The 20,959-nt window shown below is 42.9% G+C and overlaps 1 protein-coding gene across 5 annotated transcripts in view; it reads left to right on the top strand.

Moving 5' to 3' along the window:
• Esf1 (ESF1 nucleolar pre-rRNA processing protein) overlaps nucleotides 1-4,337 on the top strand; it is a 52,953-nt gene extending 48,616 nt beyond the window's left edge. For all 5 annotated transcript variants that reach the window (NM_001434429.1, XM_087653631.1, NM_001100771.2 and 2 more), the window contains 2 exon segments: nucleotides 854-1,000; nucleotides 3,294-4,337. In NM_001434429.1, coding sequence (NP_001421358.1) covers nucleotides 854-1,000; nucleotides 3,294-3,587 — 441 coding nt within the window. In that variant the 3' untranslated portion in view covers nucleotides 3,588-4,337.
• Nucleotides 4,338-20,959: the final 16,622 nt, after the last annotated feature.

The following is a 20,959-nucleotide window of genomic DNA, read 5'->3' as shown; positions in this document are numbered from 1 at the left end:
TAAGTTTAATATACAAATGTTAAGTCTTCATTAGAAATTATGCATATTTATGCATAACCCAGTGATTCCAAAACTCCAAAGTCATGTGTACTTCTGCGGGGTCAGCAGCACCCATGTGGCTCTGGGAGTGAGCCTTGACTAGCCATCTAAACTGTGGAGCTTAGTGCATGTTTCTATTCTCCACCCATTACATAGAAGTAGCACTCATAAAGCTACTTAAAGTAGCTTAAGTTCCGCTCATGGAACTTGGCTCTATAGGGAAGTCCCATGTGAGTGCCAGTGATGGGAGGCGAGGAATACAGCGTCCTGTGTGTAATACAGGGAGCTGTGGGAGGCGCCGGAGCGTGCTGCCTCTAGTTCTAGTGGTTGTTTAGCTGACTCTTGGTCTCATGGTCAGTGGAAACGCAGTGCTTATCCTCAGAAGCAAATGCTGAGTCTGCCTCATGGAAGTGTATCAGTATTGAAAGAGGCAAGGGGAAAGAGAGCGAAGGAATTTTCCTAATTGCTAAAGTACACATCTGGAAACTGTAATGTGTATCACAAAGTAAATTTCATGTCATTGCTTAAAAAGAACAAGGTGAAGATGAAATGTATTTGACAGACCTGGGGCTCTTCCTTCTGCCTTCTAATGAGGTCCCTCTACAGAAATGGAAGCCTGTCTTTTAAATAAAGGCTATTTCTCCCTCCTTCCCTGTAGCTAGTTCTCACCTCGTAGCCTGGGATGAACTTAAGCTCTGTCTCCTGGGCCTCTTCCTAAGCTCCATTCATGGAGTAGAAGCAATGCTCAGAACAGCAACTGAGGAAACTCAGCTGTGCATTTGTCGTTTTTCTTTGTTTGTTTTCCTCTCCGAAGGCCGAGATGGCTTTACTTGTAATGGATGAGGAAGAGGATAGCAAGAAACACTTCAATTATGACAAGATCGTAGAGCACCAGAATCTGAGCAAAAAGAAGAAGAAACAGCTTATGAAAAAGAAGGAGTTACTTGAAGATGACTTTGAGGTAACTGGCAGCTCAAGTTATTATTGCGTCTTTTTTTCCCATTGATTTTCTTATTAATTCATTTTATATCTTGGTTCCCCCCCTCACATAGTCCCTCCCCCATGCCACTCCCCTTCTCCTCTGAAAGGGAGGAAGCTCCCCTTGGGTATCCCCCAGCCTGGCACATCAAGTCTCTGTCCCCATCCAATGTTTGGCTGTGGGTCTCTGTGTCTGTTTCAGTCAGCTGCTGGGTAGAGCCTCTCAGAGAACAGTTATACTAGACTCCTTTCTGCAAGCATTGTTAGCTTCTTGAAGGTGGAGTTAAATCTAAAGTCACTCTGGAGATAGGAATCAGGCAAGAAGTTACCCTCAAAAAGTCTTGTCAAGGCCTGTAGAGGTGACAGAGTGACTGTCCTTTAATCTAACAGTTCATCCCAGAGTGGATCACACCGCTGTTCTCCGGTTGAGCACTAAATGAGATAGTTAGCTTAAAGTTGGTAGCCATGCTACAACAAAAACCTATAGCCTTTAAATGTCAAAACCAGAAACAGTAATGCTCGTGCATTGATAGTCAGCTGAGCATGGAGAGGTCACATGACAGGCCTCACTCTCAATGTGTACAGTAGCCAACTAGGTGGGCCATGCTTTTTAATTTGTGTATATTGTTGCTGTCACTCATCAGTTTCCTTCTTATGCTGAGAGTGTGGTCCTAATGACCAGAGGCATGAGTCCGAGCCCTCCACAGAAAACTTTAAAATAGCCACTAGGAACTACTTGACAGTTTCCACTAGTGAATTTGGAAGAAAAAAATAGATGGGTGAGTTTTGAATTGGATCAAAGTGAATGGAAAGACGTAAACTTCTTTGTAGCATGTTAGAAGGATTGCAAGACAACTACGGCTCCACCTTTTCATATATGTTTGTGTTCCCATGGAGTCTCTGATAAAATACTTTTTCTATTGTGAGCTCTATCTTCACCCATAAGTAATCGTGTATAAAATACTTTTTCATGGAACTGGTGATACAGCCCAGCAGGTAGTGTCACTTACCACCAAATCTGACAACCTGAGTCCAGCCCCCATCGCCCACATGCTGTGCTCTAACCTCTACGTGCCACACAAATAATCTTTTTTAAGTTTTTGCATGAGGGCTCTGGAGATGGCTCAGTGGGTAAAGAACTTGAGACCTGAGTTTGGATCCCAGTGCTCACAGGAGCAGGAGCAGGAGTTATAGGGAGTGGACACAGAAGGATCCAGCGGGCCTGCTGACAGCCAGCGTACCCAGTTGATGGGCTCTCACTTCAGTGAGAGAGAACATTAAAAGGAGACACCTGACATCAACCTCAGTCATCTGCAGTACAGGCACCTGCACATAGACGTGTACACACAGACTGCGTTTTCATGAGAGTCCCTTTGTTATTTTTGGTACGGTGTCTGTCAGTATCACTATAACTAAGTAGACTCAGGTCTTTCTTTGTTGTTTACTCCTAAGCCTGGCTGGATTGAGGGTACACTTTTCAAGTTCGGGCCATAGTACTTTTTATAGAAACATAGAGGATAAGTCTGGGGTTTGTATCTCACCAAATCTTGAACTCAAAGGCGGATTTCTTTATTTTATTGTTTTTTCACTGTGGTCCCAGGGTGGTTGACCTTGAGCCCCACACTGGTTTAGGCAAGCCCTCCACCATTGAACAACATCTCCAGCTACTGTTGACATTTTATTTTGAATCACGGTTTGGCTAAGCTGCCCAGTGACCTTGAATCTGGAATCCTGAGTAGCTACCTTTCTGATACCAAAATGTAGTGACTGCTTAAACTCCAGGCAATTAGATGGTGTCCTGATTGACTTTGTCTGTGACAAGTTAGAAGTTGGTCTTATGCTAAGCAAGGAACAGGAAGCCCTGCTTTAGGAGCCACTTCTCTAGCCAGTCACAGTGATCATCCAAGTTACAGACCACAGAATACACATGGGCCACTGGTCAAGTAGATTAGTATGGGAGAAAGAGAATAGCACACCCTACAGACTGTTACTAAAAAGGCGGGCCTTAAAAGTCCATTGAGTCTGTCCTAGATATGGTGGCACACACCTGTAACTCTGGTCCTCAGGAGACCAGGACCGAGGATCCTGTGTTCAAAAGCAGAAAGTTCCAGTTCAGCCTAGACTAAAAAGACAGACCTTGTCTCCAGTAACAAGCAGAAAGCCTTTGAGATTGCAGAAATTGGTTCAAATGCCTCAGTGCCCAGGGTGCACACATGTGCAGTAATAACCCCAGCACTCTGCGTTTGTTTACGTGTTTGTTCTCTTTGCATTTGCAGGTAAATGTCAGTGATGCACGGTTTCAGGCAATGTACACTTCCCACTTGTTCAATTTGGATCCCTCTGATCCTAATTTCAAGAAAACAAAAGCTATGGAAAAAATTCTGGAGGAGAAAGCACGACATCGAGAACAGAAAGAAGAACGACTCATTCAAGCAGTGGAGAGAGCACAGCAGGACACGGGAAAGCCAGCACAGAAGCAACCCATGGATCCCGCCTTGTCCATGCTGATTAAATCTGTGAAAAACAAAACAGAGCAGTTCCAAGCCAGGAAAAAACAGAGGATCAAATAACTGAGATAGCCTCTGCTATCTCCTCAAGTGTACAGAATTAGCCAGCGTAAAGGATAGTGGAAAAAAAGCCACCTTTCTAGAATATGAAAAATACCCTTTTCTGACCATCGTGAAGTTTCTCTTCATTGGGGCTGGAGAGATGGCTCAACACAAGAATAATGTTGTTCTTGCAGAGAATCTTAGTTTGGTTCCCAGCACCCACATGCAGTTCACAACCATATGTAATTCCATATGTAATTCTTGTGCCTTCTCCTGGCCTCTGTGGGCCACGGTCTCCTTGCCCATAGTGTGTGCATAAACATAATTCCAGGCAAAATATACACACACAGTAAATTTTTAAACTTAGAAAAAATGTTCCCCTTATGTAATTGTTTACCTAACTGTAAATACTTCATGTTTTATACTATGTATTGTCACAGACTTGCCATAATATAATTATATAAACTATAGAATTCTTAAGACTTTTATATTGTATGAAGTTCATTTCCTACAAGTACGGTTACTCTGATTTGGCTCCCTAAGATACTATTTACAGTCTGTGTAAATAGTGTCAGTTTTCTGTGTAAAGAGTAAAAACAAATTGAAAATCTGTATATGTAGTACCTTAGTCTCTGAAGGCAGGAGGCAAATTTGAGAAGCTGGTAAAATAATATATTTTTCTAGTGTAAAGGATGGAAGCTGTGAACCTTTTCTGTGCTTAGTAATTTGCTTGTAGAACTAACTTATAAATAAAAGTGTGAGATGGATTTACTCGTTTGTGTAGCGTTGGTTTGTGTCATTGTACGCACTTAAACCAACTACTCTGAAAAGTATGATTTTAACTCTTTAAGAAGTCAGTTCTGTGGGAAGGCAGTTTTATTCCTCCCGTAATTGGATTTGGAATGTTCATGGACTCTAGTCATTTTCCTATTTGTACCAACAAAAAAAACCTGTCTCTCCTTTAGGTTTATAGAATGTCTTAGAAGGGTGGGTATGCTGATATAAATTTAAGGAAACCCCAATTCTTTTTAAAATTAAAGGGCTGGTTCTACCTGTTCTGAATCTTATGAACTATTAACTGATCACTCACACAGGAAAACTAGATTGCTGCATATAAGTAAAAGGAAGTAAAAGGCAAAGTGGACTGTAGCAATTAGATACAGCACCTTCCAAAAGGAAATACAAATCCTTTAGGTTTGTGTACCGTCATCTTTAGTATAAAAGCCAAAGCTTACCAAGAAAGCATGTTTTTTAAAGGTGCAAAGCTCAATGCAGATGAATCATGACAGTTTTAAACAGTCTGGAAGGGAAAAATAGCACCTCTTAAATTGTTTGCTACAGTGGAGAAAAATAAAGGCTCCAAGCAGGATTGTCTTTGTCAAGAGCACTCTTGTTAGACTGTTCATCCAAATAATGCTGACATATGTCCATGAACCTCCCAACGTTGACCAATCAGTGAGAATGAAGTCAACCAGTGCTTATGTGTATTGACTACAGATAGTTCTGTAACATTCCTTAGTTCATTCTTTTCTTAAGATTTACTTATTTTATGTATGTGAGTACACTGTAGCTGTCTTCAGACACACCAGAATAGGGCATTGGATCCCATTACAGATGGTTGTGAGCCACCATGTGGTTGCTGAGAATTGAACTCAGGACCTCTGGAAGAACAGTCAGTGCTCTTAACCGATGACCCATCTCTCTCATACTTTTTAAGGAAACTTTTCTTAGCTTTAACTCAGATAAAGTAGGGATGAAATTTAATTGGTTTCATTTCTTTTGAGTACTGGAAATAAAACCCAGCCGTGTGCACTAGGGGAGTGGCCTCCCGCTGAGCTACATTCTAAGCATTCTGTTTTGAGATACGGACTTGCTCTGTAATCCTCATCTTCAAACTCAGTCTTCCTCCGCTTCTTTGAGTTCTGAGGTTACAGGCCAGAATCACTCTTCAGAGGAGTTGACGGAGGAAAAGTGAGATGTCTTGGCGTTCAGAGGAACTTGGCCTCTTGTCTTAGGTGGGCTTTAACTCAGGATCAGATGCCAGCCACTCAAGGTCACATAAAACTTTGACCAAGTCAGTGGTTTCTGAGTTCTCACCTGGTGAATTCAAAGAATGAAACTCACAGAACACAGATCTGGGCATTGTGGCACATGCCTTTATAAGGTGGCCCTGAGAAATAGTCAAGGTCCAGCCTCAGCTCCCAAGTCTATGCTGTAACCCTGGTCTGTCTTGGGGTGTGTGTTCAATAAATTATTTTTGCTTAACTGAGGCTGGGGTCTGAGTGATTTCAGTGTTGATTCCTGAACCCCAACATGAACCATGATTGCCACCACCACCCCTTTTTTAGGCCGGGTTTCACATAGTCCAGACTGTAGGACCTTGAGCCTCTGGTCCTCCTACCTCTACCTCCCACTCCTGGAGTTACATGGGTAATTCCAGAGCATGTGGCACTGATAAACTCTGGGCCCCTTGAATAATGGGCAGACTTCCTGCTAACTGAGCTACCTCTCCAGCCCCATTTCTCCTCTTCTGTTACATGGTGGTCAAACTATGTGCAACTTGTATTTTCTGGAATAGGATGCTTAGGAACTGTGAGGTTTCCAGATTTCTGGGTGTGGCCACAAGTCAAGGGAAGTGAAACAAACTGCCCTAGAAAGCAGATGGGACTCCTCTGTGCTTGTGTGCCTGGCATTCTGGTTCCAAACTGTTTCCTGTGTCTCCATCACATCATCACCTTCCTCCCAACATTTATAAAGGAGCAGCTGCCAGCCTCAGGCACATGGGAAAATGAGGACGCGTGTGAGAGAGCCTGTGTTGAGCCTTATGTGTGGGTTCTACATTACTCCGAATTTGCCAAGCTGTGGAGACAAAAATCTCTACATGGTGTCACAGCGCCAAAGCAAACAGCCTAGCTGGGAAGTGTGTGCTAGGAGAGCTGGGAGCGGTGCCTGCTTGGGGCTTATGAAGTGCTTTTCATTCATTTTTGAAATTAAAAAAAAAATTCCCCTTTACGTACTTTTGTCTTGAGTAGATGTCATATTTTTTTCCTGAGGGGAAAAAAAATCTGAACTTAATATCAGTATCTTTTCTCTTGGGCCAATATGAAAGAATGCAGTTGACCATACTGCAAAGAGTTCATCTGAGGGCTGTTGTGACTCATGCCTGTAATCTCCGATCTCAGAAGGCTCAGGCAGGAGGATTGCAATGAGTTCCTTGGTTACAGAGCGAAACCTTGTCTTAAAAAATAGTACATTAAATTTTGAGGGAAATTATCAAATTAAGAAGGAAAGATACTTTTTTATAGGTGACTTTTAAGTTTTATTTTGTGTGATTTAAGACAATCTCTATGTTCCCTTGGCTGGTATTCAATTCTTGGTCTCAAACCATCTTCCCGATTCAGCCTCCCACCCCCAAATATCTATAACCACAGGCATGTGTGACTGCCTGGCTGAAGATGGGTTTACTCCAACAGCAACTCGTTGATCAAGTATAAACTCTGAAAATAATTAGTGATTACATAAGTTCCTCCTTTTGAAGGGATAACCCAGCCTTTACATTCACAATTGTAGGGGGTCTACTGGAAAACTCAAAAAGTATCAGAGACCACACAGGGAATGCACTCCAGATTTCTTTGCATGCCAATGAACCTCTCCATTGCCTTAGCAATGTAGCACATCAAACAATATTAATCTCTTATTGTTATAATAAAATGCCAGAAGCTACGAAAGAAAGAAAGGGGGGGAATGTGTTAATTATCAATATGGAGGCTGAAAATCCAAGATCAGAGGCAGAGGTAGCTCAAGTCTAACATCTCAGTACTTGCAGACAGAGGCATGAGGATCAGCAGTTCAAAGTTAGCCTCAACAATATAGCAAATTCAAGGACAACCTGTGCTACAAGAGAATCTATCTGAAAAATAAAAGGGGAATCCAAGGTTGTCAAGGTTTTACTGTTGTGAACAGACACCATGACCAAGGCAACTCTTATAAAAACAACATTTAGTTGGGACTGGCTTACAGGTTCAGAGATTCAGTCCAGTATCATCAAGGTGGGAACATGGCAGCATCCAGGCAGGCATGGAGCAGTTAGAGCTGAGAGTTCTACATCTTCATCTGAAGGCTGCTAGCAGAATACTGGCTTCCAGGCAGCTAGGATGAGGGTCTTATAACCCACACCCACAGTGACACACCTACTCCAACAGGGCCACACCTTCTAATAGTGCCATTCCCTGAGCCAAGCATATACAGACCAACCCAAAGGTCAAGTGGCCTTGTCCACTGAGCCTCTGAAAGCCCTTTGTCTTGGGTCACAACATGATGGAAAAAAAAAAAAAAAAAGAGAATTGAGCACTTGTAGAACGGGCAGAGTACATGAGGAGGCCTTACTTCCAAGAGAGCTACCTGGGCTCTGCCTGAAGACCAGCCCTAATCTCTTCAGCTGGTGGTGGCTGCACTGACAATTGCCTCCAGCTTTGGCTCCACCCTTTAAGGTCAACAACATCACACTTGAAAACAGCTTTGAGGATGTGACCATCCATAGGACACACACAAACCATGGAAAAACCATACAACCAACTCTAGATGGCTTAAGATAAACAAAATCACCAGAACCAGGCATACCTTTAGTAGTCCCAGAACTTGGGAGTCTGGGGCTGGTGGATTTCTGTGAGTTTCAAGGTCAGGCTGGCCTACATATTAAGTTCCAGTCAGGGCTACATATAGTTAGGTTCTGTCTGAAAAGAAGAAAAAAAGAAAAAGTCATAAGACGTGAGAATGATGGAGTCTTGTAGCCCAGAAGCCCATAAATTATTAGAGGAAAGGACAGGCGCTACCCAGGAAGGACCCCTCATTCAGCCTGCTTTGCTCATCTCATCAACTCCTCAATCCACTGTGGTTAAGTGCTGAGAAAATAACATCACAGTCTCCACTGAGTTCTACGTCCAGTTTCTGTGCTACTAAATGTTTTTCCTTCCATTTTAGATTCAGAAATAATTGGGGTTTTTTTTTGAGACAGGGCTTCTTTATGAAGAGCTAGTTCTGTAGACCAAGCTAGCCTCAACTCACAGAGATCCATCTGCCTCTGTCTCCCAAGTGCTGGGATTAAAGATGGATAGATAGATAGATAGATAGATAGATAGATAGATAGATAGATAGATAGATAGATAGATAGATAGATAGATAGATATCAAGAAAATTTTTGAGGGATGTAAAGAGATTGCTTAGCAGTTAAGAGCCCTTGCTGTTTTTACAGAAGGGTGCTCAGTTCCTAGCACCCAGGAGGTAACACAACCACCCATAAGCACATGAATAGAACACATTCAGACATGCAGGCACAGCACCCAGACATATAAGATAAATGAGTCTAAATGTTTTTAAAGAATAAAATTTGAATTTTGGTGCTACTAAGATAAAACAATATTATACAAGCAAGTCAATATCATTGTACATAATATTCTAAGAACTGAATACATTTTCTCATATTAAATACATATCAGTATTATTTTTAAACAATTTCACTCTGTATTTAATGACAGAAAAAACAATCTGGAAGTTGATCTAAGCATTTAGAACAACTAAGTGTCTAATTTCCCCGATGTCTAAAGAGAGAAGTATAAATGTTAAATCCATTAACAGAGAAACGTTTCTATCATCTGTCTAGACAATGCTTTTCCGTTCAAGATCTTGGGAAATGTAATGGCTTAGGAACATGTCCTAAAGCTTTGTCTGGATGGCAAGCAGTGAAATTCTAACCCAGCGTTTCCAGGGAGGAATTCTGGATCTGATCTAATTCTTCTGCACAACTGCCCCACTTCAGCAGCAAACCCACGCACTTGTGACTAGAAGACCATCTGAGTCAAGGGTGGAAAGGGACTGCCTCTGGAGGCAGAGGAGACAAGATACTCGCTTTCCCTAGGTACCTACCTATTTGGTTTTTGTTTTAGTTTGGATAGCTTCCAAATGTCTTTAAATAAACCAAGATCAAATCAAAAACTGTAAGAAATAATTGTAATCAAGCCCTATTTTCTCAGGAAGTGCAGAGACAACAGCACTGTGCAGCAGGAAGTGAGTAGGTGTGAGTGACAGGAGAGAAGGACGCAAGCAAATAGGTGGTGACAATGGAAAAGATGACGCCATGAAGCGAGGCAGAACTGGAGTTGCGAAGGTGGTTGCTGTTCTTCCTCGTTGGGAAATGGTGGATTGCACTGTCCATCAGTAGGCCCAGTAATAAATGCAAGCTCCACTGGGTCTACGCCATCTTCCTTTGAGAGAACCTGACCATTGTATGAGTACCTGTGACTCCCAGAGCTGCATCCTAACCCAGGAAGAAGAGCAGAACCTGCAGAGCGGAGACCCACAGTTGACTGGACATGTCCTGCTCTGTTTACTTCTCACCGTTGACCTATCTGCTCATCTCTCTAGTTGGTTGTGGTGGCGGTTCAGCCCTGAGACTGGATGACTCTATGTTGAATCCCAGTTTTACTGTGCTGTGTTTAGCTTTGGCCAGAGATTTATTTCCTTTGGAATCTTAGGGTTGGACAAACATTTGAAGACAGCCAATGGCCCGCCATTATGTTCCCATCCACAGCATAAATCACTAGGATGTACAAGTATGGGATGAAGAGACGAGAGAGAAAGAGAAGCCGGACTGCTTGAGCGCTATAGAGGCAGATCTGGAGATATGAAGGTGGAGAGAAGCAGGCTATCGTGAGTAGCCTAATACGCCTCCTGAGATCATAATGAAGTCCTGTCCTGTGCTGCCCCTGAGGACCATGTCTGGTTTCATGAGTATGCAGCAGGAGAGTGTGTCTATGTCCATGTCCCATATTACCATCAAAGGCATGTGGACATCCCTGGTCAAGGCTGTTGCCTGAGACCATGATGATACCCAAGGTATGTACAGAGCTGGCCCCACCCTTCACTGGCCATAGCATGCAGGAGAATGGGCCCTGCTCTTCATCTGACCTGCACAGTAGAGCTGGCCCTAAGGGTAAGCCTGACAGAAGGCTCGAGCACAAGAGAGCTGGTCCTGTCCCTTGTCTGCCACATGGTGGCATGAATGAGGGAGAGGTGCCCTCCCACCACCTAGGTTTTGCTGTCTCTGGCAGGTAGAGAGAGCCAGCCCCAGGTTCATGAGGTCAGGAGAGGTGGCCCTGCTGGATGATCTAGCCAGGGCAGTGCTGGAGAACTGGCCTTAGTGATGGGAGTGTGGGAGAGCTGGTGGGTTGACGGCTACATTCAGGCCCAAGATCCAGGATTTTGAGTCGGTCCACCCCAATATCTACTCTGTCTATGAACTGCTGAGCCACATGGAGGGGCTGATATCCAAAACTTCTGGATGTATAATGGATTATATATTCTAGCTAGCCCAGATAAAAGACACACAAACCAGATATTTTGTTCATAGACTGTAGCCTACATTGGGTTTTAGAGTTATTCTAACTTGCACCACAGCCTTATGTCCCTTGTTACTTGTTTTTCCAGGCCACATACTCATGATCCATCTCCTCGCATGGTAGCTTCCTCCTCCCCTAATCTCTCCTTTTCCTCTCTATACCTGCTACCTTCAGCCAGATAACTGAAAACCCATCTGCTTCTATCCACTGCCCAATCACAGACTTGAGCTTTTTTATTGACCAATTAAGTTGAAGAACACGGTTACATAGCATTATTTGGTGTATGTGAGGATCTCCTCATCAGGGGCAACCACATCTACAGCGCTGGACATGACGACCCATTCCTGTGAGTCTATCACTTGGAAGACAGGGGCAAGTGGACCTCCATGAGTTATAGCTAACCTGGTCTACGTAGTGATTTCCAGGACAGCCAGGGCTACAAGTGGGATCCTGTCTCAAAAAACAAACAAACAAAAAACAAACAAACAAACAAACAAAAAAACCAAGAACAAACCACATATAAAACTTTCATGTTCTGAGCTATCCCATTAGGTACACTTGCTCTGCTTTAGAAAGTTTAGGTCTCAATGCCTGGCTCCCAATGTCTCGTTCATTCTTTGACTTAGCGTTAGATCTCACTTTAAAAGCAAACTTATTTTTTATAGTGTGGACTCCTATTGGGCTCTTTAGGTCAAAACTTACAGCTGGGAGTTGTCAACACATAGAATAAGAAGTATTATTACCTCCATTAACACTGCTTTGGGGTACTGGAGAATCTGCACTTCCTGTTGGGTTGAATTTTTGCACTTGATGTACAAAATGTACGCTGTGTAAGGGTACATTTTGCAGGATAAACTATTCACTAAATTTCTCTGGAGGCACTGGCATTTTTCCCCATATAAATATTTTTCATTCTGGTTTAAAAAAAAAAAACATCAAACTGTTTGAAAGAACCCAAGACACATATTTTTAATAACTTTGAAAAGTAAGTAGGGTAAGCATTTTTCCTTTCATTTCACCAGTGTAGAAACCTGATACTTGGTTTCTGGAAATTATGTAACTTCTCCCAGACCGATAGATTAATAGCTATGGGACATCCTGACACCTCTCACTGTCCACCAAACCACTGTGGAATATCACACCGACATCAAGCATGCAGGGGTCCAGACCATTTCAGCCACCAAGGCTGCTTTGTCACACCCAATGGTAGTTTACAGTATGTTATGATTAAGCCACACCACATGACCCAGTTCAAACCTGCCTGGCTCATGGTGAGAGTGGTAAGCCACCCAGTTATCGTCACATTGATGATAGTTATCTGTCTGGTGAATCATAGCTTATCAATCAGCAAAACACTTGCCAAGTGCCTTTTAGAGAAATATTGCTGAAACTTGACCTTCGATGCCTACCGAAACACACAGGACTATAGAACAGCCGCTTAGTCTGTTTCCCTCCAACCGTTCCTGTCGTTTCTGTTGAGTTACAGTTAAGTTGGTAGCTGCTGTTGAAGAATCTTTTATGACTTGTAAACTAGAGGCAGATTCTAGTTGTCGAATTGCTCACATCATCAGAACAAAGACTTGGCTGGAGAAGAGCCGATGACGCCTGCTCTGCTATGGAGAGCAGAACGGTGGGGCAGGACCATGCCGGCAGCTTAAACTGTCATTGTCCCCTTGCACAAACTGGGCGTTCCTGAGACAAATCCCACTGTGTTCTGCCATAAATGTAAGCTCCCGGTGGCTTTGCTTCTCTTGCTCTTCTTAGTAGCTCCAAATAACAGAACTCAACTGTCCTTATTAGCTGTAACTGTCCACTTGACATAGCCCGGAGTCATCTTAGAAAGGGGTCTCAACTATATGGCCCTGATGAGACTGCCTTGTGAGATGCCTCTGGCAGATTATTATCTCCATTGTTAATTGATGTGTAAGGAACCAGCCCACTGTGGGCAGCACCATCCCCTGGAGAAGTAGCCTTGGCATAAGAAAGCATGAGCCTGTGAGTGAATGAGCAATCAGTATATCACCATGGTTTCTTCTTCTAGTTCCTGTTTTTAATTCCTGCCTGACACCCCTCAATGATGGACTATAACTTGCAAGCTGAACACAGACTTTTCCTCCCCTAAATTGCTTTGAAATGCTCTATTTACTTTACATGTATTGGTGTTTTGCCTGCACATGTATCTATGCGACATGTACACACAGTACCTATGGAGGCCAGAAAAAGAGCATGAGTGACCCTGGAACTGGTTTTATAGGTGGTTATGGATGGCCTGATATATGCTGGGATCCAAACTCTGATCCAGTGGAGGAGTAGTCAGTGCTCTTAAATGCTGAGCCATCTCCCTCCAGCCTCCTCGGTTGGTTTTAGTCAAGGTGTTTTAATCACAGCAACAGAATGGAAGCTAGGATATCTATCAACTCATGAGAATGTGGAAAATTATTAAGGCACAGAGGAGTCCGGCCCCTGGGAGATGAACTTGGGAATTTATTGATTCCTCCAATGTAATCACTTCCTCTATCAGTAGCTCAAAGTTTCTCCTTGGGAATCTGGTGGTCCAGGAGTTGAGCTAGGGAGCTCTGACTTCAGTTCTGGTCACCTAGTCTCATCCAGCCACCAAAATACCTCCTATTCCTTGCCTGTGGCTACATGACTGTGGCAGAGACAAGTATGTGACCTATATCACAGGATTCAAATATCTTAGAGAAAATTCTGAACTCTTTTCTTTTGTGTGACAGAAAGCCAGCATGAAACTCTGAGGGCTTGGAACAACCATTTTGATCTTGCCAGTGTGGAGAGATGAAAAGAGGTCAGGTCCTTGGGTATCTTCGGGTCACTTAAGTGGAACCCCAAGTCAAAGTCCTCACCTTTAATAACACAAGCAAAGAAAATCTCTCCTCCCCATTTCTTCCTCTTCCTCCCTCTCTTCCTTGTCTTCTCCAAGCATGACTGTTCAGGCATCATTTCTCTAAAATGACTGACAGTTCCTAAATTGACCCTAACTTAAGTGAAAACTCACACTGAATTAGAATTCCTTACTCCTGTGTTGTCTGGAGTCAGGAATGTGATTCTCAACCCACAATAGTCCAAAGAATAAGTGATTAGAAAAACAAAAATGACAGAGTTACAAAATTATCTCCCACCCATCACATCAGCTCCCGGGGTCAGGGAGCCGGAAGGGCTCAGATCCAGTTTGTGTTCTCATTAGCCAGGTAAGCCAAGATCAATACGAACCAGAGCCCTGCTGCTCTTTAAAGATGAGTTATCAGCAGTTATGCTCTCTCCCTATTCTGGTTTTCTCCAGACGCTATGTCCTTTTGAAGAAGTGTGTGCGGCAGAGGATTTAACCAAGCAAGCCAGAGGCAATTCCTAGAAGCCCTTTGAAAAGAAAACACTGACATTCCACTGACCACAAGAGACGAAACATGGATAACAGGAAGCAAATGGTAAGAGTAAAGAGAGAGAGAGAGAGCAGCTGAGGACTTCTGAGCAGATGGGGTGCTAAAAATGACTACCTGTTGACTTAGGAAAGATCTGGTTTTTGAACTTCTAATCCCAAGTGCCTCCCACCCCACTCTTCACTCTGGCTTGCACTAAGCTTCTGGTTCCAGGCTCTGCTATGATTTTCCCATTGTGGTGGTAAGACATGGCTCAGGAATGTTCTATGCTTAGCTGAGCTCATTCCAGTAGTTCAGAAATGTTTCCAATTCTTATTCAAGTTTCCTTGAGAACAGGGGAAACTTGAACTTCAGAGAAGTTTACTTGGTCTTGTTTCAAAGTATTCTTAAGGAGCAGGGTGCTTTCTATAGATCCAAAGACCGCACTTGCAAAGACGTTTCAAAGTTTTTTAGTGGTCAGTATTCTTTCAAGTTGACAAAAATTCAATCTAAAATAGTTGGAGCCTAGGGGAATTTACTCTTGGATCTAAGAAGTCTAAGATTGGGTATGCTTCAGCTGTGAATTTAAGCATCAGTGGACATTAAGATTTCATGAGCTCTGGCTTGTAAAATTGCTCTGCAGATAAAAGGGTGTGCTACACCTATGATCTGAGTTTGATTGTCAGTACCCATGTAAAAAAAAACTGGATGTGGTGGGACACATTTGTGATTCCAGCATTCTTAAAGCAAGGAAGGAAGAAAGGAGAGGAAGAAGTCTCGTTCAGCTAGCCTGTGGTATGCTGTGAGACTGAAATAAGAGAGACCTTGCATCAGCCCAGCGGGAAGAGTCAACTTCTGAAGAGTCATCCTCTGACTTCCACATAAATATTGGGTCAAATACACAAATACTCACACAAACACAAGCAAAGCAATATTTCATGAAATCTAATGCATGCATATCCATGTCTGTTGCAATGACACAATAGCCAAATGCTGCAAACAATCCCAGATACGTCAGCATATGAATGACTAAACAAATTTTACCGTGAACAAGTTAAACAGTGAAATATTATATGGCCATAAGAAGAATCACTGGCTCATGACACAAAATGGATAAGCTTTGAGAACATCATGCCAAACTAAATAAGGCATTCAGAGGAGAAATATCTTTATGCACATATGCATACGTATGTGTTCTGATACGCAAGAGTGTGGTGAATGCATGTAGAAACCAAAGGACAACCTTGGATGCCAGCTGCAGGAACTCTGTCCACTTCCTTTGAGGCAGGGTCTCTCATTGGCTTGAAACTCGCCGATGAGGCTGCACACCTTGGCTAGAGGGCTCCTGGGATACTCGCGTTTCTGCCTCACCAGTGATCAGATTCCAAGGGTTCCAGATATCACTATGCCTTACATTTTTACATGGGTGCTGGGGATTGAACTCAGGTCCTCAGGCTTGCAGTGAAGCATGTTAATGATTGAACCACCTTTAAGCCATTGCCAGGACAAATATTGAACAATTTCATTTATTTGAGATTTCCAAAATGGGCAAAAAACAGATTTTGAGAAGGTGAGCAAGTAACAGCTTAATAGCCTTATATTAAAATGATTAGTGTTGTGCTGCATAATTCTCACCTCAATGAAATAAAAGGAAAGGAAAATGAACATGGAAACAGAACAGAGGAAAACACCCAAAGCAAGGGACCAAACAGAAATCTTTAGTCGAAGTCCTTGAAAATATCCCAGGCAGTTATGGCTGTGTTTCCTCCTCCCACGCCCTCTGCCCTGTCTCCCTCTGTTCCTCCCTACTCCATTTCTTCTTTCCTTTCCTTGGAGCGTGTGACTGTGTGTGTGTGTGTGTGTGTGTGTCTGTGTCTGTGTCTGTGTCTGTGTCTGTGTCTGTGTCTGTGTCTGTGATTTTTAATTTTTTTAAATTCTCTCATACATTACATCCTGACTGCAGTTTCCCCTCCCTCCATTCCCAGCCCTCTCCATTGTCCCTTCCACCTCCTCCCTCCCCACCACTCCTCCATTTCCATTCAGAAAAGGGCTGGCCTCCCAGAAATATTAACCAAACATGGTTATCAAGTTGTAGTAAGACTAGGCACCTCTCCTCATATTAAGGCTGGGTGACAACGGTTCTCAAAGCAGGTAAAAATGTCAGAAACAGCTCCCTGTTCCCTCTGTTAGGAGTCTCACACAAACAGTAAGCTACCCAGCTATAACACGTATGCACGGGCTGAAGAGGTAGTTCACTGGTTAAGAGCACTGACTGCTCTTCCACAGGTCCTGAGTTCAAATCCCAGCAACCACATGGTGGCTCACAACCATCTGTAATGAGATCTGATGCCCTCTTCTGGTGTGTCTAAAGACAGCTACAGTGTACTTATATATAATAAATAAATAAATCCTTTAAAAAACGGTGTATGCAGAGGGCCTAGGTAGACCCATGCAGGCTCCTTGATTGTCAGTGAGCACCTATGAATCCTTACCTGGGTTCTGGGTATTACACTTGGGTCATCAGGCTTTCGTGGCATGAATCCATCCGATAGCCTTGATTGTTAATATTAATGTTCAGTATGACAGGATCTGGAATCACCTTAGAGATGGACTTCTAGGCCATGAGCCTTGGACATTCTTGCCTATTTTGATGCTGATCAAGAGGGGATGACCCTTCTTAATTGTGGGCAGGACCGTACCCTGTGCAAAGGATCCTGAATAATATGATATTGTGAAGGGGAGCTGGTCAGCATCAGTACTGCTCTCTTCTTGATTACGGACATTATATGAAAGCTGCTTTGAGCTTCCCAGTGTAATGGGATTTACATTGAACTATGAGTGAAAAATAGCTCCTTCCTTCTTTAAGTTGCTTTGGCAGAGGGTTTTATCAAGGCAACAGGAAAAGCATCTATAGGTGGGACCTGTTGTAAGTCAGAGTCTGCCTAAATACAAGTCAAGTGGACTTGGCTCTGGTAAAAATGTCTACCCATATACACAAAAGGAAAACATATTGTCTCATCTAACTGGAATGATCAAGAGTAGGTCTTCAGGCTAAGTGATATCCAGAAACTCAAATCATGGCTGGGGCACTTTAGTCTGGCCATATTCATACATTCATTCCATTAGTGAATACTTGATTCAACAAGCTTAGCCCAAGAAATGGATAATAGGATAAATTTTGACCAGCAGAAATCAAGTGAAAAGGAGATTTACCTACAAACATGTTCCAAGCCGATGTTTTTAAATTTCACAATACTGACAGTTGAGTGCAGTCTTACATGCTACTCCATGAACGAGCCACATCCACAGTATGCATGTAAAATAGATATCAGTAAGAAAACACGTCATGTACCCTGTAGAATTTTACCAATAAATGCCACACACACAGCAATGGATCCATGAGTCATCGACTGGGGAGTGCCCTTCAAATAAAGGCATGAGGAAAGAAAGGGGAGATGACAAGGATTAAATAGAAGATATTACAATGCAAGTCTCATTACAAATTTGGCCAATCAGTGGGGAGATCAGAAACTGGAATGGCTTTTCAGCCTTGTTCTAGTCCCTTCCACAGAGGTAGGATGAACTCTATCATTGGTGAGTCACATATGTGGTATTCCCCTGTGATATTTTGGTCGGTTTTAAATTGCTAAAAGAAAACACCAAGCCTGGGGACTTTTCAAGACCAGCAACTCTAACTGCCTGATGCCTGCATCTTAAACTTTTCCACCTTTTCCCCACCACACCAGGGTTCCAACACATAAACCTTTCCGGTACAAATCATATCCAAACCACAGCGTTGGCTGTCCTCTGACCTCGGATGAGACATCTCCAATAGAGGAAGTCAAGTGACTCAGTAGTAAAGTTTCAGAGCTTCAGGCCTTCATATAACTGCCAAGTTGACATTTCTCTCATTTCAAAGGCTGTGAAGAGATTGAGAGCCAATCATGAGGACATGAGAACGAGAGGATGATGGCTACAGGAAGGCCTCAGAGGGACAGATTAGAGGTACCAAAGATGGTGTTACCCCCTTTGCCCTTTCACCTAGGGCTGGTCATTCTGTAAATAGCTTTCTGACGAGTAGACCCCAGCTCTTCAATAGGTCACTAATGGCTTCTACTCAGCCAACCATCCCTGACTAATGTGTTTCTCGAGTTCCACACACTTGAGTGGATGCTTTCTTTTCCCTTGTACTTTGAGAGTTTCTTTCCCTCCTTTCCATTTTCTTTTATTACAGAGTTCAGTGTTTATGAAAAGTCTTTAGGAATTAGTTCAAGACCAATGTAATTTAAAAACCTCAGAGCCAAAAGACTCTGGAAGAAAATGTTTCAGGCCTTCGAAGCACGATGGCAGCCAGTGCCTTGAACTCTTGAGGTTTTCTGGGCAGGTTAAAACCTGGAACACTGGGATGAGACTTTCTTCCCTCTCTCTCTCTCCTTGTCTGCAGAGTTCCATCAGTCTCTAAAACTTCAATTTATCTTCAAAAATTTAGAGAAAGAAAAAAAAAAAAACAAAGAGTAAAAACCCCACCAGACAAGGAGAGATCACACATGTGTACACCTGGAAGTTCTGTGGGGTTCAGAGCCAAGAGGCTTTGGTTTCTGTTCCTAACTGTGCCACTAGAGTGCTTGGGAGACTTTGATAAGGAATTGACATTTTCTTCGCCTCCTACTATGAAAGGATGAAGTCTGGGTTTGTGTTTTTCGCCCCTGGCCCTCATTTCAAGCTCATATTTTAAAACTGTGAATCAGCGCTTCCCAGAATCCTCTCATACACTTACCCCCAGGATACCAGTTGTGTCCTGCCCCTGTGGGGGAAATTTTGGGCAGCTAGTATGACTGTCTTATGTGTGCTTAAGACAGGGTCTCACATAGTCGAGGCTAGCTTTGAACTCCTGATCCTAACAGTTTTACATCCTCAGTCCTGAGATTCTATCCAAGTGATTTTCTGACTACATAAAAGTAGTAGTTTCAAATGTTATCCCCTTCCCCTCCTCTCTCCCATGCCCCCTCCCCCTGCTTCTATGAAGGTGCTCTCACTCCCATCCACTTACTCCCACCTCAACAGCCTGACATTTCCCTACACAGGGAAAACGAACCTTCACGGGACCAGGGGCTTCTTCTCCTATTGATGCCAAACAATGCCATCCTCTGCTACATATGTGGCTGGAGCCATGGATCCCTCCATGTGTACTCTTTGGTTGGTGGTTTAGTCCTTGGGAAGCCCCCTCAAGGGGGTCCAGTTGGTTGATATTATTGTTCTTCCTATGGGGTTGCAAACCCCTTCAGCTCCTTCAGTCCTTTAACTCCTCCATTGGTGTCCCCTTGTTCAGTTCAATGGTTTGCTGCAAGCATCCTCATCTGTATCAGTAAGGCTCTGGCAGAGCCTCTCAGGAGACATCCATATCAGGCTCCTGTCAGCAAGCACTCCTTGGCATCAGCAATAGTGACTGGGTTTGGTGGCTGCATATTGTTATATGTAATATATAATATATAATTACTAATAGTTATACACTATTGCTTTACATATTATATCTATTAATTGTAATGATTAAATATAATAATACTAAATAATATAAATATAAATATATTACATGTAATATCTATTTTTAACATATAAGCAGAGAGGTTTAGGCTAAAGCCCTTGGTGTAGAGTGTGTTAACCCCAAAGTATACTTTTGATTGATTAGTTGGTTGGTTGGTTGACTGGTTGGTTGATTTGGAGACAGGATTTCACTATGTAGTTCTGACTTGTCTTGAACTAACTAAATAGACCAGGCTGGACTTGAACTCATAGGCATCTGCCTGCCTTTGTCTTCTGAATGGTGAGATTAAAGGTGTGTACCACACACAACCATTGAAAAATACTTCTGCTTAGATGTTTATGCCCCAACTCCAAAGGAAGGGAACATGCCTGTCTTCTTCTCACTGAAGCAGAAATCTGATCTGTTCTGCTTACTGGGGTCCCTGTGACAGCTTCCCAGTTGCTCAGGAACTCTCTTACCTGTGAAGGAAATAAGAATCTGATTTCACATACAACCCGCCCCGCAACGTGCATTTGCTCATAAATAGAGAACTACCTCAGAATTCCAATGAGAAGGACATGGAAGAGAGAAGCTATTCTTTTTCAATGTTTATTTGTTATTGTAGGGCAGGGCATGTAGTGCTCAGAGGGCAATTCTGTGAAGATGGTTCATTCCTTCTACTTTTATGGTTACATGTGTCCTGTGGATTGGACTCAGAACACCAGGCTTTACACAGAAAGCTTTACCCACTTAGCCATTTCAAGAATAGAGACTATTCTTTAAGGACAATTATTAATTATTGATAATCATCAATAATTATCAATTATTTCTCAAATTGATAGTCAACTAAAAGTCCATACTTTTAAATGCATAAAGTTTCCAAAAGTGCTTATTTTTTTTTAAAGCAGGGCAGTGAGGGCACACGCCTTTAATCCTAGTGCTTGGGAGGCAGAGGCAGGAGAATCTCTGTGAGTTGAGACCATGTCACAACTATTGAGAGATTAAGGAAGGAACTCAAGCAGAAACCACCTGCCTAGGGATGACGCTGCCAACAATAGACTGGGCCCTCCCATAGCAGTCCTCAATCAAGGCTATCCCCTAATG

Source organism: Rattus norvegicus, chromosome 3, assembly GCF_021556685.1.
Source record: "Rattus norvegicus strain SHRSP/BbbUtx chromosome 3, alternate assembly SHRSP_T2T, whole genome shotgun sequence".
In the NCBI taxonomy this organism is placed as follows: domain Eukaryota; kingdom Metazoa; phylum Chordata; class Mammalia; order Rodentia; family Muridae; genus Rattus; species Rattus norvegicus.
The sequence above is the reverse complement of the archived record's forward strand: the minus strand, read 5'-3'. Positions and strand labels throughout refer to the sequence as shown.